Below are 25,925 nucleotides of genomic sequence, written 5' to 3'. Positions count from 1 at the left end.
TTGGTCAAGTGCAGTCAGCTCATGCAGGCGAACGCGTAGTTCAGCTCAGTCAACACGTATGATCTAATGTCTTCGGCTCAAATCTAATCATTGAACAAAAAGCATTGAATGAAATTAGCATCGGCCTTTGCGTTCAAACGATCAAACTTGTTCAAAGAAGTAATTGTCATTATTGTAAATAGCACATGTTCGAGCAAACGAGTGTTGGCGTACAATGTACGTTGTAAATTACGTTTCGTATTTGAAAGGGATTAGTTGGTTTCAGCAATGTTTCCTTATTTACATTCTTTTCTTTCGTGTTTTATTATAAGTTTTAAGAAAAAAAAAAACAAATATGAAAATATAGTGTTTTTGCTTTAAAATTTTGCTTTTACTTTGCTATCGTTAGTTACAAGCAAAAACTCATGCGGGATCATACGTGCTCAAACCGGCTCATTTGGCTCTATAGCCCTTTTATTCTTGCTCAAAAAAATGAATGTACAGCCGAACGAGCAAATACCCGAAACGGCTGCTATGAAGACGATTGGTGATAACATCGGAGAGCTAAAACGCAGCACATGATTTGATTGAGCTGAAATGAACAATGACAATAACTTATTTGAACAAGTTCGATCGTTTGAACGCAAAGGCCTGTTTTTTTGTTCAAGCGAAGCGTATGAATGTTTTACACTGAGCCGGTGCAGTTCTCTGGTGCGGATTGAGTTTTGTGTTTTCGTTTAGAAGCCATCACTTTTCGTTATAGTTTCGAAAATGCAGATTGATCATTAAAGATAAGATTTTTGCATAGTTTGGTATGTGCCTAGATACTTTTTGTCCTTTACACTGTCTAAGCGAAATGACCAGGCTTTCTTCCAGAAAGGAAATTCACCTTTCAAATTTTGTTAGAGGACTCGTGATTACTTTGAATTTATGAAAGGTTCGAAATATCGCAGGTTTGAGAGAGTCTAGAGTCGACTGTACCAGATTTAGGTGAGTAACCAAAAATTCAAAATTTGTTCGATTAAAGATTTTATAGCAGCAATGACTGAAATAGCATTTAAGGCTTCAAAGTCACTTTATTATGTTCAAACATTTGTTTAACACGATTGCAAAAAAACTAAACGAGCTATCCATTTCATTCAAAATGCGTTATCTTCAGTATTGTTTTCTCTTCTATGTGAACTAAAAAAAACATCCAAAAACTTTTTTTAAGCGACTCTTTTACCCAGTTGAAGAATTTTTTTTTCCTTGAAAAACCACTTTATTTTTTCTACCTTCCCCAAAAATTCGAATTTTACGTGTTTCTCCCAATTTTCTTAGTTCACATCGAAGATAATTACATCAAAATTAATAATCTTTTTTTTTTTTGTTTTAAGATGAAAATTGCAAGTTGTATCTTGTACACAAGTTGGATACTTCAGTGGCAAGGCGCTCTGGGAATCTATTGATAACTCGGCTTACAATATATTGTTGGAGATTGTACAAATTTTTTGTTTTAGTTCAAATATATATTAAACTATCCCCAAAACTTCATTTGGCTAATTGTTTTTTTTTTCTCATCCTACAACGCTTCGCGAAAACTACTGAATTTAGGACATCTAATTGGCCCGCCGGCCTTAAAGTGGAGGAATAGCGGCACGAGATGGGCGCTACTTTTGTTTTCTGTACAGTCTTATCTATTATTAAATTCGATACCTAATATTTTTAAGTTTTCGGTGTTGTTTATTGTTAAAATTATTACATGTAATATTTGAGTGGCAGTGTTTTTTCTTGCATATGCGTATGTGTTTACATTTTTCTGTGCAGAGCCTTGTGCCGGAGTTATTGCACCAGTTTAAAATATCATTGTGAATGTCGTTGAGATTTATGTTTGTACTTTTTTGCTCATTAATTTTTTTATGAGAGACAGAACGTCTGCGTAGGCGAGAAAATCAATTTTTTGTTTAATGATATGACGTTGCTGAGTTTGTTGTTTGTAATAGGAAGAGGTATGACTAAAATTGGGGGCCCAATTTTGAGTGGCTAAGTTGCAGAGAATTGGAACGCTATTCCTTTTTTAATTTTTTTGTGCTCCGATTTTATAATATTACACGTCTTGGTAACGATATTGTAAAATTATAAACTTTCTCTTTCGGATTTTAGGGTTGAGCTTTGGAAATCTGGAGATGGAGGGTCTGTTGTAAAATAGAGAACAATACATGGAGGGTGTTCCAATACAGTTTGGGGTTGTTTTTCTGGAAAAGGTTGCGTTGCACTATACAAAATTAATAGAACCGTGGACCGACTCAAATTCAAAAACATTTTTCAGACTATAATACTTAGTCTTAAACTTAAGGGGTTATATACCTTGTGTTGGGATAAAAACTCGAAAATTTTTTTATGGCATATTCTAAAAGTGCATCATCTTAAAAATATAAATTCAAAAAATTATAAGAACTGGAACGAAAGTTACAGACCGTGGAAGCGTGCAAATTAGCCATAAATGAAGTGCACGCAAAACTTTAGACGCGATTATCTCGAAGTCGTGTGTTTTTGAAAATTATCGTCGCGGTGATCATTATTCATCAAAAACTATTTGACCGATTTCCATAAACTTTTTTTTTAACTATTCGAAGTTACAACCTCTGAACGGATGACTTTTTATAAATATTTGCATAGTTCGCTGGAATTAACTTTTTTTTTAATTTTTCAAAAATCGTTTTTTTTTTGGTGCAACGCGGTTTTCATATCGAGAAAATTTTTTTTGGGGTAAATTAACCGTTCAGATTCACTAAAACATTTTTCTAAAATAATCATTTAATTTTTTTGATTTCAGTTGAGCTGCTCATGCACTACCGTGATCACCGCAAGCCTCTTCTAAAAAACGGCGTTTCGGGGAAGGGCGATATCAACAATAAATAATAACATTTTTTAAAATAAAAACACCAAAATGTATTCTTCGAGAGTTGAATAAAAGTTCTAAAACATATTTAAAAAAAATTATGACAATTGTCCATTTTTTCGGGATCACAAGGTATATAATTCTTATGCTGTAGAAAAATACCTTTGTCATAGGTTTAAGTTTATAAGGAAGTGGTTGAATGATAAAAAATATGGTCGTACTTGCTTGGCAGGAACAGTCACTTGACTGGAAAATAAATAAGGTATTTAAGAAGATTTCAGCATGGCTTCCATCGAGTGCACGGTAGCACCACCAATACACTCACCGCCATAAACACACAGGTTAATCGTGAATCTAACTAAAACTGCCTGCGAGAAGACTGTGTTAAAAGCGTTGGACCTAACGAAGCCTTTCGATACAGTCAGCCATTCCACGCTACGAGATGATTTTCAACAGCTGTTGAAAATCATTTGGAGACTGAATGCAGTCCGCGAACTACTTGTGCGGTCGACAAGTTTGTCAGACCAGAACTCAAAACACAGAAGGATAAACCAAGGAGGATGGCGTTCTTTCCCGCTTGCTTTTCAACTTCTATATTTCGAAGCTTCCCTAACCACCAGAGAGAGTTTCATGGGTCCGCTATGCTAACGATTGCTCGAGAACGACGTCCAGCGATGACATAGAATGTGACTTGTGTTCCAAAGTGAATGCTTGTCTCGCCAACCTCTCTCACTTTTTCACTGCGAGGAATCCCCAGAAAAATATTTTTTTCTACTACTTTAGTTTACATATGGATGCATTTCATTTGCAATAACTGAAAATCTATCAAGCTCTATGCCAAAAGACGTGAGGAAGTAATGTAAAGCAATGGTTATTGGACAAAATATTAAAGTCAACACGCTTTCGAAAAATACTTATTGTAACAGCCATATTTTTTGTTATTTTTAGATTCACATGTACCCAAAATTAATGACAAAAGATAGTTAGCTACCGGAAAAGCGTATGGAATGCCTTTTTTTGTTTTGTTTCCACGACAGTCGGTTCTACGTTACCGAAACGACCCGGATTTATATCCGGCCAAGGACTCTCACTCCAGCAGCATGTAAGTATGGGGAATGTTTATATTGCTACAACAACAACAACAACGGTTTTATTTTTAGTATTGCTGCTACAACAACAACAACGCTTTTATATGCGGTTGCATATATTTTTCACAATACTGTGCATGCGGAAATCTTTTATTAGGCGTTTGGCTAAACTTCTACAATTTTGTGTGCGTCTTGGTGCGCTATTTTAAATCAACTCGGTCCATGAACTTTCTTTTGCAAATACTAAGAGCTCCAGCGCTCATTTGCCAAAATTTGAACATCTTCCGATAGGATGATCAATTTTGCGCCACCTTATGTACAGTGGCTCAATAAAGAGCTCGGACACCCAAGTGATTTGATTTTAAATCAAAAAGTATATATTGAAATGCAAATCTAATGCGTTTATGTGTTACATTTATTTTCGTTCTTCAAGGGTATCTTTCAAAACTACAAAAAACATATGTTTACTACTGTCGGACGTAAGTTTTTTTCAGCAACTCTTCAATAGGTCTTCTCCACACATATGATTGTGCATCTGACCTAAATATTAAACTTGATTTCATCGGCACTCGAAATCCTTATTCCCATGACGCTTTGCGAAATTTATTCTCTTGCGTCGGTTAATCTCGTTGATGGATGTTTTTTTTCGTGCAACTCTTCCATTATAGTTATTCTTTCACAACACTTTAAGCATACTTCCGGAGTTTCAGTTAATATTAAGGCGTTGGACGACTTCTGTTGCGAGCTTAGAAGCGCTCACATTTGGATTTTTCTCAATTTGTTGCACTAACCACCGTTCATCTGGGTCCGAAAATAATTTTTCTCGTCCCGATTTCTTTTTATTTTCCACGGATTTTGTTTCTTTAAAACGTTTTAGCACGTCGTCTACAGTGGAACGGAGTCTATCCACTATTTCTGCGATTTCCCGAACGGTTTTACACTTTTCTTGATGACTAATAATTAAATTTCTGACTTCAAATAAGCTTTTTCCACGCTGTCTACCCACACCCGCGTTTATAATTTGGGCTTTCATTCAACAAAACACGACTGAATTTTTTTTTACTTTATTACGTTTGGTTCTTTCTATGCGCTGTTCTACCGAGAGCAAATTAATTGTGGGATTCCCTTGTTTAAAGTGCCAAACAATCGCAATAATGCCAGATGTTCGACTTCTTTTTTGACACTAATTTTGTGAATGCTGCATGATAAATTTTTAATAACAAGGACGTAATGGATTTGTAAATTATTATTACTATTTTTAAAATCCTATTTGAATACCCAATAGAAAAATATAAAAATAAAAATATTTAACTTGCATTTCTTACAAAAATTTTGAAAATGAAACTGCATGCCAAGTATGTCCGAGTTCTTTATTGAGCCACTGTAGGTGGAAATCATGAAACCCACCACTTAATACAGGTGAACGATTTTTGCAATTGCAAATTATTTTAACAAATTATTTTAACTTTTAAAGGCAAAAATTGTGCCCAATAACTATTAAATATTTGTTTAAGTATGGCGTTAAGTACACGCACATTCTACTTACATCCGGGTTGTATTCCTTTCGCTCGAATTGTGCGATATGGCTGCCTTGCACCTGGATCAAATTTTCCATACATTGTTCTATCCATTTTGGTTTTATCTTGTTGTCATATAAATTTGGTTATATTTTACTCGTGAGCTTATTTTTCAAATCGTTCGTTATTCTATCCGAAATCCCTTTCCGAATCACTCTTTTATGCCACTAAGCACTTAAAGCAGCCAATATACACTTTTAAAGATATTCATTAAAAAATAAGAAATTTGAACGAATTTTCCGTAAATGACAAATGACTACACGACAAGGATAAATCACTTGATAACCACGGTCACAAACCACCGACTTGGCGCGATAAATAAACGTATGTACGTATGTATGTATGAGGCGACAAAGCGTGAACTCGATCGATTGTTTTATCCGTTAGTCGTTTGCGGCCGGTAGATCAAAGATCTCTGACATCTGGTGTTCACGGTGTTCACACCATCAACGCTTCACTGCGATCTCACGAAATTTTGGATATTTATTGGCATATATAAATACGTATGTACTACTCATATATTTTTGAAGTGAGAAAAAACTGAGAAAATTATACAATTTTTATTTTCGGTTAATAAATGAAAACATTTTAATCAACTAAGCGAACCAGTCGTCGGCGACATATAGGCACAAACATACCTGCATAAATACTTACATATGTATAACAAGTGGGAGCGGAGCGCTAGAGAGTGAGCATGTTCGTATACTGTCAGACTGTTGGCCAGGCAAGCTGCCAAACAACTTGGAACAATATGCAGTTAGAATAGCAATCGCAGTCTCATGAATCTGATGCGACAACATTGGAAGCGGGCAGTTGGCCAAGTAGCCAGCGTCGCTGCCAACGGTGTTAGCGGGCAACACAGCAACAAAACGCAGCAGCACACAACACTTCTTGCCTTCGTTTATTAATTTACGTAGATATTAATACCCAACAAACACCAAAAATATGTATGTATGTATTTATGTAACCTTGGATAAATTTATAATCTCAAGTAAATATATTTGGCTGTTTGGGTCCAGTTTGCCACTAAGGAGCGCTCATAGGCAGTTGAGTTAAAAATATTGATACGGGAGGAAAAAGTGATAGAGACAAAGGATATGTCTGGTACTACCAAGAATTATGGATGACAAACCGCTGCATGATAATATAGCGCCTCAGGCGGCAAATATTTAGACTTATAAGAGCTACAAGTGAGATAAGTGCCCAACTAACTTGATTTCGAACACAGAGTGCCCGCTTGTAAAAAAAGAAGTGTCGCTTTTGGAAAAGCAGAAATATCAAAAGGGGTACTAAAAGCTAGAAATATGAAATTGGAGTGCTAATTTTCACCATTTTGAAATGGAAATGCATAATAATTATCGTTAAATGACATGTTTCCTATATTTTTAATTCTCATTCATGCTCATCATGTCACCCTGTAACCAACTGCGATCCATTATCCCATGTCAAAAACTGTATGGATAAGGTATCTTACTTGCAAGAATGATAGAAACCAAATTGCACCCATCAGAGTGCGTGACGTCACATTGGTGCAGTTACATGTGAATCTGTCACGAATATGCGAATATGAATGCTAGAAGAAGAAATTACCCCGCTGAGAGCAAAGTAGCGGTACCACGATCGGCATCACCTTATTATTTTCTCCATCGGGTCTTACTTGCAGGCTGATAGAAAAATTAGACAAGTGTAGAAAATGAACCTGTAATCTGAATTTAGCCGCTAAAAAATAGACCACCTGAGGAGTAGATACCCACGATTTGCAGAATGCAAAGGTGTGACCAACATTATACCGTTAACCGGTTCTCAGCGATTTTGAAGGAATCGGCTGCTTTTCTGACGTAACAGGGGTTGTAATAGCGATTTGTTACTTTGTGTAGGTCATATACGAAACAAATTAACTCAGCCATCACTCATGCAATTATATATTGGAAAGTATTCAGCGATTATCTATAGAAAAAGCGTTATTTTGCAACACAACAAAGCAAAGCCGCACTTCGCAAGAAAAATGCGGGAAAAAATTAATGGATTGGCATGGGAGGTACTGCCTCACCCACCATACTCGCTCGATATTACGCCAGCAGATTTCCATTTATTCCGTTCTCTGCAACACTTTTTAACAAATAAGAAATTTCGCAATTTGGTTGAAGTGAAAAATGCCATCTCCAGATATTTTACGGAAAAACCAATTGATTTTTACCAATCCGGCATTGAAAAAGTGGTTGTGGCCAATGAGGGTGATTACATCATTGTTTAAAAAGAAAAACTTGTAAGAAATTTCTTTACTCGAATTTACTGTAAAAAACGGCATTCTTTTCCAGCACCCCCAATACTTATTGTTGTTGTTGTAGCAGCATAAACATTCCCCGTGCATATACGAGGAATGCTGCTGAAGTGACAGTCCTTGGCCGGATATAAATCCGGGTCGTTCCGGTTACGTAGAGCCGACTGTCGTGGGAACGCTAATTAGGAACCCCAACACTTTGTTGCCGTCTGCACAACGACTGATTGGACAGAACTCTGCTGCCAAGTCCCCGGTGACGTGGGAGGCAAATTTACTCTCCCAATTTTTGCTTCAGATGGCCAAACCTGGTAATCTATCATTCTTGGTAGATACCGATAAGGAGATAATTCCATCTTATCGTCCTCCATGCAATTAGTGTAGTGGGGAATCGAGGTTATGTTGAGTTTCGATGCATGGATTCTCAATTCAATGGTAGAAACACAATTACTACACCGGTCGACACAATTTTTCGGTCTAGATTATAAATGTAAAAATTTGGCTAATTTTACGTTACTATTGGAGGAAGAAATAATTTGTTAGATGTAAACTTGTTTTTGTATATTAGAAACTAAGAGCATTTTTTCGAATTTTTTAAAGTTACTAAATTTTTCATAATTTTATAATAAATTACTATCAACAATGGTTCCGTAGTTTGATGGAAAGCTCTAGGGAGATGGACAATACCAAATTACTCGGCCGAATGCAAAGATCAGCCTGTGCTGTGCAATAATGGTCGGTGCAATCAGATCATGTCCTAGAGAGGCTCTCAATGCAATGACACACGTTATTCCCATAGACCTACATGTTAAGAAGGCGGCAACCATGACTGCATTTAGGTTAAATGAAGCGGGTCGCTTTAGAGAAAAAACGTATGGTCATGCTAGTCTATTATTGCGACAAACTTAGTTAATCTCGGTCAGAACGGACTACATCGTCCCGACGGTAACATTCAATAGGGATTTTGCCACTCTCTTTCCATCTAAGGAAGAATTGAATAAGGGATTCTCTCTAAACAACTTCGACACTACAGTCTATACGGATGGCAGTAAAATGGGCTGCGGTGTTGGAGATAGTATATATTCTCACAGACTTAAATTGAGAAATGTGTGCGTCTCCCTAATACCAGCAGTGTCTTCCAGGCGGAAATACTAGCAATTAGGGAAGCCTGTAGGCTACTAATCACAGATTTCTCTTTTAGGGGCAATAGATATCGCTATTCTTTCGGATAGACAAGCTGCAATCCAGGCACTGAGTTCGGCTACTACAACCTCTAATGTGGTGGAACAAAGTAGGAATAGCCTCACCATCTTGAGTGAAAACCATAAAGTTACCTTAATCTGAGTCCCGGGACATCGGGACATAGAAGGTAACGAAAAAGGAGGTGAACTGGCAGGAAGGGGATCTGCCATGAATAACGCTCTTGCAGAATCGGTATTCACACCATTAGGTGCAGTCAAGAGTACAATTTCCCAAAAATACCTCCGAATCGCGGATTGTAGGTGGAAAGACCAAAGGAAATGCAAAATTAGCAGGACGTTATGGCCCACCTACAACCTCAAGCAATCGTCGGCATTAATAAGCATGAAACGACGGGACGCCTGGAGACTAACGGTAGTCACAACTGGCTTCTGGTATACCGGAGAACAAGCCGCCAAAATGGGCATCCCTCACAACACATACTGTCATAGTTGTAAACAATCGGAGAAAAAGTAAACATTCTTCCATTTCCTCTGTGAATGCCCTGCCCTATGGAAGGACAGAATGTTAACCCTGGGCCAACCGCTGTTCGAGAATCTCGAACTGTCTGGCTTAGACATCAACTACCTAATAAGGTTGCTAAACCGCACAGACTGGATATAGGCTTGCTGTAAATAACCGTTAAACAAGTTAGTAACGAAGATGTGGCAACAAAATGGAGCGGGAGCGCTAGTTGGATTCTGGAAGAATCACCACTTGAACCAACCAACCAACTATCAACAAAATATTTGCTGAACATCGAAGTTTTTTCAATTCCATAATAATGAATAATAGCATAAAAATGTAAAATAAAAAATATAAAGTTCAAAAGTGGATGTTTTTAAAGATTCTCTCTGTTTGTAAAGACGTTCTCGTATGAGTCTTTAATCGACCTAAACCACAGAAAACAAATACATTAAAAGCTGTGAATGGAAAAATTTACTGATTTTGATATCTAGCATAAGACTTTGTGTTTCAAAACATCAAACTGGAAAAAAGTTTTTCTCGAAACATTTTTTTTTTTAATTAGAAAATTTTTATTCTATATCGAAAGTACTGTTGAAAATCAACGTCATATATATATATATATATATATATATATATGTATATATAACACCCTTTTTGGGTGTTTGACCGAGCTCCTCCTCTTATTGAGGCGTGCGTCTTAATTTTGATCCGCAAATGGAGGGACCTACAGTTTCAAGCCGTCTCCAAACAGCACATATTTTTATGAGGAGCTTTTTCATGGCAGAAATACACTCGGAGGTTTGCCTCTGCCTGCCGAGGGACGGCCGCTATTAGAAAAAACTTTTTCTTCATTTTGGTCTTTCACCAAGATTCGAACCTTCGTTCTCTCTGAATTCCGAATGGTAGTCACGCACCAACCCATTGGCTACGGTGGCTGAAAATCAACGTTAGTAGTTTGAAAAATACGTCACATTACTCTCCAATTTTTCCCCCAATTGAATCCAATCGTCATGTCTATTGGGTATGCATATACATACATACAAAGATATGTGTTTTTTAAAGCATATATTTTCGTTTTTTCTTCTATTATTTATTCGTACATATTGCATATTTGTTCTGAACGAAATGAAAACAAAATTTTGTGATTGAATTTCTAATTTACTACTACGCTGGTCTCGCTAGTTCGCCCCGCGGCACTTGTTGGCCCACGCAAATGGAGTCTTTTGTTTTTATCGACATCAGTGGCACAGTGTGAATTTCATATTGCGACACTCTCTTGGGTGAATTGTGTTAGCCGCACGGTAGTTGGGCAACTTCACGAGCGCAAGTAAATGATTCTGTGACTCAACGCTTTTTTTTTTTTTGGTTTGCACAAAAAGCATATTTAAGTAAGTACATTTAAATCTTTGTAGATAAGCAAGCAAAAAAACATTTTTTTTGTTGTTGATTAAACGATCATTAAGTGAGATTTGCACCGAACAGTGGTGTAATTAGGTGCAGTGTGTGGAACGTAAGAGAGAGAGAGAGAGAAATGAGATTAATGGGATGCATCTTTAAGAATTCGGGAAACAAGTATGATGATGCAATCGCGCTCTGCAGAAAAGGAATTAACCGGCTTCAAAGCAAAAAAATCAACAAGTGAGATATATGTACATATATACTCATTTTTAAAAAACCTATAAAATTAAATTATTGAGAAAGAAATTCAAAAGCACACATTTTAAACAGTAGAGAAATCAACATTTATAAGCTATTTTATTACTTTATATTTTATTTGAATATACCACGATTCAATAATAAAAGATTGTGTCAAGTTTGGCAGCTGTTTTCGAATCCATTGATGCAGTTTGGAAGTAAGCGAAAGACGGGCATAAGTTTATCCCCTATCTCCCCTTAAAAAAGTCATTTTACCTTAGTATAATTTTATGTTTTTTTTTATGAATGGTACTTAACTATTTATATTCTTTAAATCTCAAGGTGTGTAGGTAACATTTCACCGATCTGGGTTCCAGGGCATAGGGAAATGCTGATGAGCTTGCCAGGAAGGAGACTTAAGGGAGAACACCACTGTGACAACTTCAAAAAATCGATTTTTTGAAAACCATCTAGAAAAATCTAGAATACATTTAAGAATAGAATGCCGTTTGTCCCAGGTCGAAAAAATAATTATTTTCGGAGATATTAAATATTTTGTGGAGCGGTGCAGCGCAATTTATCGCATAACTTCAAACTTTGAACACGTTTTTCTCAAAACCACTTTTTTGAGTGCGGCACGCAGTAGAACTCGAGCAATTCTTATCCGATCGACTTCAAATTTGGACTGCATCGATAAAACTAGATTATCTAAAGAAGTACATAGGGGTTTTTCGATATCTAAAAAAAAAAAAAAATTATAGCCTTTTTTCGAAGAGAAATTTTGCTCGAAAATCGACCTTAAATTTGAAAAGCGTTCCAATTTTTTAAAAATCCATATTTTTTCAAATCCCTATGTACTTCTCTTCAAAATATCATATTATTAACGAAAACACTCGGTATTTTTTTTCAGATCGACTTTGAAGACAGTTCTGCTGCGTGCCGCGGATCACTGCAGAAGCCACAGCACCTGACGCGGGAGCTTCCCCAGCGCCACCATCGGGGTTGAAAATTTTGAAAAAGTTTGTTATGTATCTTTAATAAACAACAAACAAAACAAAACAAAAAAATTTGAAATATCTCTTTTTTTCCCACAAAAAAAATTCTTGAAAAACGGCATAAAAAACAGGGGGTCACAGTGGTGTTCTCCCTTAATTGGGCTCAGAGACCTCCTACCCGGTCATCAGCATTCCACTGACTGTTGTTATAGGGAAATTGCACAACTTACTACTCAGGAAAGCACAGAAAAGATGGATACCCATTTCTTCATGTGCTATTTCGAAAACCTTTTGGCCCCAGTACAATACACGCCGGAATCAGAGAGTTCTGGGCACTCCACGCCATTCAATTACCAAACACTTCGCTGTATCTACTAGTCATTGAATGATTGGCACATACGCGGAAAAGATAGGTTTACCATTTAATCCCCATTGTAGAAGCTGTGGGTGCCTTTCAGTCCGGATGTGGCAGCTAGACGATTAAGGTCATTTGGGTGCTCCTTTCTTTGACAGCCTGGCACAGTGCGCAGACATGAATCCCATCAATCTACCCATATCTTAAAAACTATAAGTTTCCCACAAAAAAGATATTTTTCCTATTCTCAGAAGACTTTTGGGTATTAACTGTGCCATATCGCCCCAAGTCGAATAAATTGTTTTTATTGAGTCCTCCAAATTTTTAATCTGATCCTCAGAAAGTGTTTGATTGACGTGGAGTTTCAATTTACATATCTAGTTTTACAAGTCGTTTCTTAAGATGGTTTCTTTCGTTTCTTTTCCCAGGTGAAACACACGACAATCAGTATATGACCTAAATTACAAAACGCTTAAATAAAACTGCACTATTTGTTCGGTTTGTGTAGTAGCGTCAATCAAAGAATGGGCCGTCTCGGATTCATTCCAGCAATACAAAATTTCGATAGACATCGAAAGAGCATCACTAGACAACTTCGCTCTCTTTCGATCTGGCCCGATCTCCAAATCCGTTGCGGAAAAGTGTCTTTTAGGGCATTATAAAGCCCTGTTTTGCCCCCGTTTTGTGGGACAACAAAAAAAGTATTGTCTGCTAACTCTTTTAGCAAAAGTACTTTTCAATTCGACCATTGAACTTCATTCTCTAGGAATACGTGAAAAGTATGGCATATGCCAATAAGCCCGAGATGATTCAAGAGCTGAAGAGCGCCTTATAAACGATGTACAGCACGAACTATGCCAAAAAGTCGTGGGAAACTTTCAAATGTACATTCTGTATTTGCACAACTTTTTGCGCCCTCTTTATTGTTCTATTTCAAGTAAATGGGAAATAACCAACAGCTTCCCATTCACAGGCAGTGCAATGACTACCAATATGAAGTACACATGTTCGAATCTCCGGGCATGGAATAACCAATGATAGAAAAAGTTATTTCTTATTGCGGTTGTTCTTCCGCAGGCAATGGCAAACCTCTGAGTATATTTCTGCCATGAAAAAGCTGCTCTTATTGCTTACCATTTGTCGTTCGGAGTCGGCTTAAAATTGTAGGCCTCTCCATTTGTTGAACAACATTAAGTCGCAGAAAAGAAATACAAGGAGGAGCTCGTCAATGATGGCTTGAATATTGCAATAAATCGATTATTAAGCGCGACTTTTGGCAAGTTGCGCCGTCTTGTAGGAGCCAAGTGTCTTGTCGATGTTTAGCTAATTCATTTTTGGAAACAAACATTCATTCAGCATGGCTCATTTCGAAAGAAACAGAGGCCGATAATACCGCCGGTGCTCTGTGAACTTCGCGAACAGATTTCTTCTTTTTTTCAAAGAAAACTTCCACAATTTCGAAACTTTGTTCTAACGCTAAACGATTTGTGATGACTTGCCAAACCTCACTGAACAGAAATGTCAACACAGTTCGCCATTCTCAGCTGTCAAACCATAGTCATCGATATCGATAGTTCTCATGCAGCTAAAAAAACGCGTAAAATTTGTAACTTATCGCCAAAAAGCGTTCCAAAGCATGGCCATTTTTCTTTCTAATCAACTTAAACAATGTGTAAGAACAGTGAATTATATGCTTTCAGCCATTTACCACATCCGATAGCAGCCGCCTACTCTGCTCTATAAACTTCGTTCAGGAATTTCCTCTGTTGTTTGCATTTGTGCGTAAATATGCGGAATAGCACGCCTAGGGCCAACATATGCACATACATAGATAATTATTTATAAAAGCGCGTATTTATTTTATGAATTGCTCGACGTCATTCATACTTGGAAAGTAAACATGGAGCTTATAGAAAATTGACTACTCTTAAATGTTCACCGATTTGTTTACGATATTGGCAAATGAAAATATTTTTTGACCTCATCAGCGCCAACTGCGTGGATCAGTTCACAAATGTGTGTATGTATGTATATATTGCTGGTATAAACTAAGTGTGAAAAAAGCGCACACTGGTGGAAAAAATAATCACTGACATAGGCAGAAATGGGAAATTTTTGAATTTCACCAAATTACTTTCCCATTCTATGTCTGTAAACCCCATAAAAAGTGTGGTGGCCTGTTTGCTAATTGTTTTACATATAGCATTTTTCTACCCGAGATTTCGTACAAGGTGTTCTAGTTCCAGTTTCCTGGAATGATTTTTTACAGTACCTGCATACATCACTTGGGACGCTTTCATCACTTGTGGCCCTAAATGCAACCAGTTCGAACGAAAGGCTTAGAAGCTGGCACTGCTACCTGTGCATTATTGTTATCATTCTTATTAGGGCACTGCCCACTGCGACCACTATGTATTGGTTACAGTACTTATCACACTGCCCTCGTATATGAACTCATAAAATGTTAATTCACTATTTTTATACTTCTTTGCATTGTTTGAAAGCAATTCAAAAGTTTTCTGTCCCTTCACTCTTTCACTTTCGATGAAAGCCGTCAATCTCTCGTCGACTTCGCATTTTCTGGCAATGTTAGACGGAAATGCAAGTGGTTTGATAGCTCGGCGAAAGCGATGGATCGTTTACATGTAAAAGCATATTTTTAGCATTCTGCGGCTAAACGTAGATATGTTGCAACGCGAATAAGGGGTGATTTTTTTTAAATGACAAAATGGTATTTTAAATACAATAAAACACAAAGAAATCGAAGAAATACCTAATATTACGCCCTGCGAGACTGGGCAGGTTTTAACGAGTTCGGAAAAAGTTTTTTCTAATAGCGGTCGCCCCTCTACGGACAAAACCAAACCTGCTAAAACATTCCTGTCACGAAAAATATCCGTGCTGCCTTTTGGAGGCGGTGTAAAATTGTTGGTATTTGTGGTGTGCGTCTTGATGTTGTTTTACAAATGGAGGGGCCTACAATTTTAACCATACTCCGAAAGGCAAATGATTTTTATGAGTAGCTTTTTTATGGTAGAAATGCACTCGGTGGTTTACCATTGCCTGCCGAGGGGCGACCGCTTTTAGAAAAAACGTTTTCTATCAATTGGAGTTTCGTGCCCGGGATTTCGAAACTTCGCACTTCATAATGGTAGTAACGCACCAACCTATTAGGCTACAAAAGAATAAACGCGCCAATTCTTCTTCTTAATTGACGCTTAAGCGTTTTTGGCCTCCCATCAAATACTTTCAGAGCCGGAGCGTATATACATATATGTGCACCTCTCTTCTATCCTTCGGAATCTTCCATTTAGCGTGTGCAACTTCCTTTTTCCCACTTCCACACTTGCACATACCTACAGCTTCAACCGACACAAGCCTTGCCCCTTTTAATGCAGCTTGCACCTGTTTCTTAGATAGAAGTCGCACGGCACTAGACCCAACGAACACTCGTAAACCTTTTGGCAGGCAATGCGAAATGAAGCGCAGAAGAATTATTTCGGTTCTTCCTCAAATCGTGTTCTACCGCTTTTAAGCTCAATTTTAGTAGGAATTTTTTTTAAGTTTCATGTGCAATTTTACGACAATTCGTTGTTTCGTTTTTACAGTTAAAATTTTCTGGCGAAAAAACCACTAATATGAACGCGAGCTTTGGATATACTAAATGATTTGTTAACATAAGGGAAACAATGGATTCGAAAGAGAAGACTTTAAGTTAAGCAGTTGGTGGTTGTTGGCGTGGGCGCATACTGGCGTGGGTGTCTGGGCTGACAGTAGTCCACTGACGAATCATCAATTACCTATAAATTGTTGTACGTAGATGAAGGCAAATGGTTCCAGCAAAATCGGGCATGATCCAACAAGATGGTGCAACTTTACTGAGCGTGAAACCATCAGCTTAATCGCCTAGATAACCTAGGTCATCTTGTGATTTGATGATCTATGGACAATTTTCGTGGAGATGTGTAAAATCAGGTGTAAATAATAAAAAACTAGCTGAAATTGAGGAATTTAAGTCAATAAAAGACCGATTATGCTGGAAAAAGTGGTACCAAAAATGGTACAGAAACTAAATATCGTCAAATATTATTGACGCGTCCAAAAGTTTTGGGGCTTTCCGCGTTGGCGACGGCGAGTATCGGAAGCGATGGAATAATTAACTGTATGAACTTCACGGTGACATAGACAATGTGCTGCGAATAAAGATCCAGTGACTCCATTGGCTAGGTCGTGTTGTCCGAATGTACATATATTGACGGTGATAATAAATAAATATCAATGAAATCAAAATAAAATGTTTACCACGAAGATCTTGTTAATTAATAGGTTCTTCAAGATCAACATATCCCAAAATTTGCGAATTTTTTGGTGGAAATAATCGTCCGAATAACTCAACAATTCAAAGATTACTGTAAAAATTTCAAGAAACTGGTTCTGTTGAGTATAGAGAAAGGACTGGTCGCCCAAACTGGCGTTTCTTGAAAGGTAAAGACTTTGTAAACAAGCCAACAACGATTCCAAAACTGAAATGAAATATTCGGATAGAGATTGCTGAACTCAATGAGGTAATGTGTGAGCGAGTCCTTGAAAATTTTACTTCTCGTATGGCAGTTCATGGTGGACACTTAAGTGATGTCAGTTTTTACATATAATTGCTAAGAGTCGTATTTTGAATGAAAATAGTGAAACCTGAAAGAATCTTAATTTTTACATGCTTTATTTTAACGGTGCGTCTTTTGAAAGCCCTTTAGGTATTTGAAGCAGCATTCGAATGGGAATTGGTTTTATGATAAAAAAAGCTTGTTTCTTTCACTTGATGTTTCATGACCGCAGTGAGCAATGAAGTAGTGACCAACTAAAAGGTTGCGCCGTTGGATACGGTGGCCGTGCACTGTCTGAGGATACGAAACAAATATGTATGGCACTCTAAAAAAAACACCCGATGTAGTTACTCATATATACATACATGTACGTTTGTTTGTACATATATATGTACATCAGTATTCACATACAATTAATGAAAGCACATTTAGACGCACAAAATTAACTCAATTGAATATGAAGTACAAAGTTTTCTAAGAATGACAGACTTTTCTTACATATTTATGAGGGAGGTAGAGCTGATTTTTTTCTAATTTTGAAACTTCTTGTGACTGATGGTTGTTTAAGTTTCTTGGCATTGGCCACTTCTCAGGCCGTGCATAATGTGTGTGCATGAAAGTGTAAGTGGAAAGTGCACGCAGTTGTTCAACTCGCATAAGAGGGGAGTAACGGTCCACTGAGTCAAGTGTTGTTGGGGATTATGTTTCACTGAAGTAAAAACAAATTGCTTGGAACGATTTGCTTTATGTTTTGCACGTCCACGAGGGGTTCCTAAATCCTAAACTTCCAAACTAAAAGTATACAAGGTGGCGCAAAATTAATTATTTTTGTTTTTAATATCTTCTTTACTAAATAGCAAGCAATGATTTTGAGTGAAATCTTTATTTAGCCCTTTACATACTCCATTGCTTGTCTGTATATTCGTATACTGCAGCTGTATAGTTCACAAGTGTCAAATATGATTGACGTACAACGCCATTTGAAAAAAATTATAAATATTCCGTTAGGGTGATTAATTTCGCGCCACCCTGTATATGCCTCCACATTTATTATTTTATGCTATTACTTATAGACTCACTGCGAGAGCATAAATCAGAATAACTTAATAGCGATTTTGAATTGCATTTTTAGAATTTAAAGAAACGAATAGCTGCACAAGAAAGAGGGCATGCGGCATTGTAGATAAGGTCAGCTATAGAATTCCGTAGAAAGCTACATATGCCTTGTCGTCAGCATTAATAAGCACTTTTCAGTCAAATAATAGATTACTGGGCCAATATTCCACAATAAAAAAAATGAAGTGGGCTGATGATCAATACTGAAATTGCATTCGCCTATCACAAAGTCCATAATTCTCAACAGACTTACGAAATACGAGTATGGGCATGGCTTGCGCTTATCAATAATTAAGAAAAGGCAGAGACAAAGGGCCTGTCTTCAATAAAAAAATGCCAAAATAGTCAGCGACTCTGCAATTAAGAAAACATTTTTTCTGCCACTTTTATGTTTACTGCCCGTTGTATATCCGAGGATACAACTGTGATATTTCGCGCGTATTCATTACCAGATTATGCTCTATTTGTGCTGAAATTTCAGCATACCGCCCTTGACCTTTTTTCATCACGCAATATCTTTCGTGAATTCTTCCAAATATACGATGTGACGATCATACACGAATAGCTTGTGGATTAATTTTGCATTAGGCGTAATATTTTGCTGTCAAATCACGTGAAATAGCTATCAAAATCCATATAAAATGCTTGGGTGTGAAATATGCATGACATTTCACGACATAATTGTACTCTGTTTACGCTGTGAAAAAGTTCGCAACATAATGCCAGCAACATTTTTTCATCACTGTTTGAAATTGAAAATCAAAATAGGGTTGATCAAAAATAGGTTTGCCTAAAATATGGTTGACTTTTTCTTTTCATACCATAATTATTTGCGTTAATAGAGGGATGCGTAAATAATAGCAATACCCAAAACTCAAATGAGAGTAAGAAGCTGGTTTTCATCGCCTCAATCAAAAATGCCACCATTTCTGCACCCACTACGCAAGCCACTTCTTCCAATGACGGCATTTTTTTAATTTTAAATTTTCTTGTTTTGATTATTTTTATTGCTTTATTTTTGGCAATAGCTGCTGTCAAATGTTCACATTAAATAAAATGATGTTTTCAGCAAAATTTCACGGCTGTGAACCGAGTATCACCCTTTAGAATAAAGAGCCATGCATAGCAAACGAAATGGCGTCAACTTGTTGGATATGGAATTATGCTTCGAATGTTGAATAAAATATTTAAGAAAACTTAAAACTCATATTCATGGTTGGTACGTCTATTAATCTCCATAGTTCGTCAGAATATCTCTGTTCAAAGTTGACAACAGATAATTTTCTTCGAATTCATTACAAATAATTTCACTAGGCATCAGCCAATTATGGTGAGTTGGAGAAGTAATAAAAACATGGAAGTGACAAATGAGCTACAAAACAAAATAACATGCCACATCTCGAAAACGCTGAGTTTGCGAGTCCATGTTTTTTACGACGTTTTTATTCTTTTGGTATGAACTATTTTACCTCCTTAAATATTAAAAAAAAAAAATTTAACACCCTGAATTTAATTAATACAAATTATTTGTATACAAATAAATACATCTCTTAGTTTGATCCCTTTAGTTTCATTACAATACGCAAGACTATTACTCTCTACTATTACTACGTGTAATGAGCTGTGATTCGACATTCTTAACGAAATTCTTTCATATAACGTTTTCACTTACGAGCTTTTTTGTTCTTTTTTCAGTAAGTTGAAAGTGCATCTCGCCCAAATCGTGAAAATTTTCGAGCGATGATTTACTACGATTTACGAGGTGGATTATCGAGATAGAAGTGCACTAATCAACCTACTTCGACACGACAGACGCTAAAGCACCATATTTAGCCACTGTGAAACGCTTTTGTTCGGGCCGTCTAAAAACGATTGTTATGCCAGAAGCAATCGATGCTGTGCGTCAATTCATAACGTAGGACCGTCATGTGACATATTACAAGATAGAGGCATCCTTGGGCATTAGTGGCACCAGGATACATTCAATATTGCATGAAGATTGGTTCTCGTTAGATACCGCGTAATTTGAGGACTAGTGTCGATTGGTGTAAAGAAATGTTGAAGAAATTCAGTCGACGTGATTCGAAACACTTCTATGACATCGTAACAGGTGAGGAATCTTGGATCTAAGTAAATAAGGAAGTCACAAATCAGCAAACTTCAATATGAATGTTCCAAGATGAGCTTAATTCAACAAAAGTTGTTCGCGGAAGAAACACCTCAAAGCGAATGGTCAAACTGTCGTCTGTTTTTTCCGAAAATCTGGCCATATCGCTATTATTCTACTAGAGATACTTAAAACAGTCAATTCTAAGTGGTGCACAATCATTTTGATTGTGAGAAGTTTTCGGAGAATTAAGCAAAACCAACCGCCGACGACGAATCATCCTTCACCACGGCAATGCGAGCTCTCACGTATCGGCTCACACAAGAGAGTTTTTGAACACTCAAAAGATCGAATTAATGGGTTATACGCCTTACAGCTCTAATTTGACATCTTATGATTTATTTTTGTCCCAAATATCAAAAATAAAATGCAAAGTTACTGCTTTTCAACGCCTGAAGAAGCTGTTAAAGCCTTTAAACAGCTTCTTTTGGAAGTATCCACTTGTGAGTGGCAAAAGTGCTTTGAAAGTTGGTTCAAGCGTTTGCAAAAGTGCATTGACTTTCAAGGAGAATATTTTGAAAAACAATAAAGCTATTTTCGTTATTATTTGACAGTGTTTTTATTATTTGGTGCGAAATATAAAAGGCAACCCTCGTAGTAATATGAGTAATAACGGAAACGGGCATGCTAAAATTGGTTTCCCTGAATTGACTTATGCTTTTGACGACCAATATTAGCATAGCGTTAAATCTATTTGTAATGCGAATAAGTCATTTACGTTGCATTTACATCGAAAGAGTGACACTTTAGCAATTTCTAAATAAAATGTTTGCACGATTACTCTTAAACTCTTAAAAACTCTAAACAAAATATCTCCGAAGAAGAGCATAGACCGGAACTAATCTAAAGTGTTATTCTGATCTGGGTAATATTTTGCGCATTTGACATTCAATGCAAAGGCACGTCGGAGAGCTAATATCAAATTACTAGATCCGCTTTTATTTTTAGTTTTCAATAAAATATTTAAGTCGTGAAATGCCTACAGAAAGTCGTTTATCTACGCAAGTAAATTAGTTTGACCGTGAAAGAAATAAATTACAGTTTCAATTAATAAAAGAGAACAGACTCGATGCGGCTGTAAAAATAATTGCATAACGCCTCCAAACCTCGTTGAAGTGTATGATCTCAAACGCCATACAAAACTCATACAAACCTATATATGTGCATATGTAGGTACTCATATATAAATACTATTTGTAAAACCCACTTTGGAGAAATGCGTTTCTATTTTACAGCCACAATGAAAAAAAACCTAAACTAGTAAAACAAACACCTGTTTCAGGACTAGTATGGGACTAGTACATATTGCACTAGTCCAAAAGCAAACCGCTCAGCAGTGAGTAAAAGCGTCTGAAATTGTGAAATCCGAAAAATACAGACAATAAATCGCCCTCCTCAATCGTTTTTACCTTGTGAGTTGACTTCGGCATCTGCTGCAAAAAATTGTTGACAAGCCGGTATGGGACAGAGGTGAGATTTTTTTTTTCAAACTTCGTAAACAGAAATATTTTACCTTTCTGAATAATCAAGCGAACCTCCTAAATGTTACGTCAATGCTCTACTTCATTTGTTGTTGTAGCAGCATAAAAATTCCCCACATATGTGCGGGGAATGCTGCTGAAGTGACAGTCCTTCGCCAGATATTAATCCGGGTCGTTCCGTTTACGAAGAACCTACTGGCATGGGAACAGCTGTAATTCATTAGCGAGAGCTGGTTGAAAAGTATTGAAAAATAGGCCTGTTAAATTCGGAGAATTTGTCAAACCAGCGAAAAGGGGGCATGCAATGGGGGAAAATGACCACTTCCCGAGAGATAGTCGAAGAAGTGGTCTGCTGCTTATATCGAGAAAAAGGCATACAAGCTAGTAAAAATGATAAATTCACTAGACGCTCGCAGGTCAGTACAAGTGGATTTTCACACACTGTGTCGTCGTTTTTGCAAATCTAATATTTTCTTATTTATCACTCTATATTTTCACCATTTAATGCATGCTTGACATTTTTTTTTTTATAAAAAAAAAACATCCAACATCGTCAGCAAATAAAAATTGTGAAAAATCAATGCGATCTTTGAGCCACTTCAAACTTCCACTTTATTATCCCAAAATTCAATGAGTTATAAAACTGTATACCTGAGTTTTATCTAAAGAGTAAAAAGTTTGAACTATCGATGAAAATCCGCCGAATTTGTATACATTTCGTACAAAGTTTTAAACTTTTGTTATATGTTTCTTGTTATAGTATGAATTATTTATTTGTGAACATATAATTGAAATTAAAAAATAATTAATATAAATAAATAGTCAAAACTTGTTAATATGTGGCGTGCACTTTCTTTGGACGCTAACAGTATAAGAGTTGAGCGATTTGCTATTCACCACATTTTGCGTTAAGTTTTTAAGGGAATTCTGTCACTGGCATTTGGTATCTGTCACTTGTTGTTTATTTATGGCAGCCGGTTCTACGTTACTGGAATGACTCGGGTTTTTCCCGACCAAGGGCTGCCGCCCCAGTAAACTAGCCCTATCTAATGAACAGTTTATCATCACAAACAAATTTGAGTGTTAATGAAATTCTCTCTTTGTCAAAATGTCAAGATTACCGATGAATTTTCACTGCCAAAATCTAATAAAGAGTCATGCCGCCAGTTGTTCTGTGCTGCCTAAGAAACAATTTTCTACTTTTCTAAAAAAATTAAACCTATTTTTTATTTTTTTCATATAAAAATTCTTTTTGTTCGGACAGATTAAAACAAGAGGTATGAAATATTTACATGGAACGAAAGGCAATAGAAATCGGGCCTTTGACCTCTAATATCTCTGTCATCGTCTTTCATCTCTCTGAATCCCCATATCAGCGTAATAAACTTTTCAGAGTACCAATTTTCGATAGCTGAACGGGCCCTATGTTAGAATTATGTCCTGAAGAAGTAATATATCATACTTGGATACTGGACCGCAGCCATTGCTAAATGAATGGCAGGTAAATTGCGATTTTTCGTAATGAGGCAAAAGTTCGCATTATTGAATAAGAAATGTTGAAAGTTACAAATAACCATATGGCAGTGAACAGTCTTATCTTTATGTTCAATTTGAAAGAAGTACCAGATTTAACCCGAAAAATCTTCTCGTACTTTTTGGTGTTTCTCTGAGATAATAAATTCAGCAAATAAATAATAAATTCAGGGAGTGTGTAGTTGGCTCTCGGTAGATAATGGTAAACCCATTTGTACATTCCTGCCATCAACAATTTTGTCATAAAAACGATTTGTCGTTCAAAGGCGGCGTGGAGCTATGCAGACCCTTCCACTAGTGGAACAGCATTAAGAGAAGCTCACCCAATTCTAGTACATGTAACTTTAGTTACATATATTTGGGGTATTCACAAAGGTATCGTAAGAGTCATAAAATTAAACGGCTAAAGATATTATTTAGGGAGCTCGCAAGGCACCGTACAAGTCGTATGATGAATTTTCACACAGTCAAAAACTAGCTTGTTATGGTTTTGAGCCTTATAAAAATTTATTTAACCGTTAAAAACTTTACGAGCTAAAATAATTCGACTCTTACGATGCCTTGTGAACACAATAGTATTGACAATATGGCGTAAAATTAATCATCCTATCGGAACATTTATAATTTTTGAAAATGATGTCGTACATCAGTCATATTTCGTGGCAGCTGCAATATACAAACAGACAAGCAATGGAGGGCGTAAAGGTCAAAATAAGGAATTCCCTCATTCAATATATTTTTGTATACATTTAATGAAAAAGTTATTCAAAAACGCGATTGCATGATTAATTTTGCGCCACCCTGTACATATATTGCTATACATATTGCATAGTTTTTTGTTTCATTATATTTGTTTTTAATTTACTTACTAAACTCTTTTATTTATTGTTTAAATTTTTGCTTAACAGGAAGTTCTCAATACCACCTGAAAATTGTGCGCGAAAATCAGCTCCCAAAAAAATGTAGCACATCAACATTTTCAAGTTTCAGCCATTTATTTCTTTATTTAGTTTAAATTTTCTATAAAATATTTTTTTCTCTATATACATATACATATATTATATATATGTATATTTTTTATAAAAATATAGCTCACTGTATAATAAAGACCATAATAATCCAAGCTTCAAATTTTGTACAAGATTTATAAAAATTCGACAAATTTTCATCAAAATTCCAAAATTTTTAGTCAGAATAAGCAAACAAAAACGAGTACATAGTTATTTAGCTCTTTAAATTTTATTAGAAGAAACATTAAATTTTCTGATAAGAAAGGCAAATTCGAAGTGATGTAAATTTTGGATAATTTTGTTTTTAGGGAAAAAATGTTTTGAAGTGAAGTAAATTTCCGAATTATTGTTTTTTTTAAGGAACAATTTTTTTGAAGTGAGTGACGAAACATTTTTTTTTTAGGGAAACAATTTTTTTTAATATAAAAAATATATACATAAAAAGAAGTAGTGGATTTATTATATGGACTTTGTTGCGCCATCAATGAATAAAATTATAAAAAATTAACGGTATTATCTATCAACTTCAATTTTGCACTTTATTGTACTAAAATTCAATGGGCTATAAAATTGCATACCAATTTTTCCCCTTTGTGCTGATAAAAAAGTTTTAAATTTTGATAGAAATTTGCACAATTTTTTCTAATTTTTGTATAAAGTTTGAGATTTGGATTTATATGGTTTTTTGTTAGACAATGAGCTATACTTTTATAATAAAATAAAAATATGAGCATTAAAAAATGAAACAAGTCAAAACTGGTCAAAATGTTGAGGTCTCATATATTTTTTGCAGTGTGTACTTTGAATGAAGCAAAGTTATAGCCTAGACAAACGGTGGCGTTAACCGGGATTAACGACTTACTTCGAAATTATCTCAGGAATTAAGTGCAACTAATGCGGATTGACAACTAGACTTAATTCTGATAATTTAAGCGGATTAGAGAAATTTTCAATAGAAGCATTTCCAAAAAAAAGGCAGTTAATAATCTCTTGTGAATGAAAAAGAATGAAACTTTTACAGAGAAGAACAAGAAAGACTGGATGCAATACTAGTTTACGCTAACACGTTCGAAATTACAATACTTGTTTTGATATTTCAGAGCAGTTTGAGAAATTGTAATTTAAGATTTTTTTTAATAAATAATAATGAATCAGCGCAGCTAATACCAGTATTTGTCCCCTGCGATCCATCTTTTACTGACAAAACTCTCCAATAAATAAATCAGCGCTTCACAAATCTACGTAACAATCGTCTGGAACACTACAATTTCAATCAGAAATAACTCCACCGGTAATCCCGATTAACGCCGTCGTCTATCTAGGCTATTAGATTCTAATATTTAACTGTAGGCGAAAAGTTGCTTATATCATACGCCATAGTAACTCCACCTATTTCATCGCACTTTATTACAATATTATTTGTCTTATCGGAGAAAAATAAAAAAAAATTCAGCGACAAAGTGGTAAAGAATATAAACGTCCACGCACGTATTGGGATTACTTTTTTAATTGTCATAAACAG

At 36.1% G+C, this 25,925-nt stretch overlaps 1 protein-coding gene across 4 annotated transcripts in view; it reads right to left on the bottom strand.

Moving 5' to 3' along the window:
- The window catches only part of LOC129246876 (leupaxin), a 114,651-nt gene that overhangs the window by 77,860 nt on the left and 10,866 nt on the right, over window positions 1–25,925 (bottom strand). Inside the window, exon 2 of one of the 4 annotated variants that reach the window (XM_054885581.1) lies at window positions 5,495–5,719. The exons of 1 other annotated variant lie outside the window; for it this stretch is intronic. In XM_054885581.1, the coding sequence (XP_054741556.1) occupies window positions 5,495–5,579 (85 nt within the window). In that variant the 5' untranslated portion in view covers window positions 5,580–5,719. Of the gene's footprint in view, window positions 1–5,494; window positions 5,922–25,925 lie in introns of those variants that run through there. 2 more of the 4 variants (XM_054885583.1, XM_054885585.1) reach the window with 2 other exon arrangements.

This window comes from Anastrepha obliqua, chromosome 5 (genome assembly GCF_027943255.1).
Source record: "Anastrepha obliqua isolate idAnaObli1 chromosome 5, idAnaObli1_1.0, whole genome shotgun sequence".
In the NCBI taxonomy this organism is placed as follows: Eukaryota; Metazoa; Arthropoda; class Insecta; order Diptera; family Tephritidae; genus Anastrepha; species Anastrepha obliqua.
The sequence above is the reverse complement of the archived record's forward strand: the minus strand, read 5'-3'. Positions and strand labels throughout refer to the sequence as shown.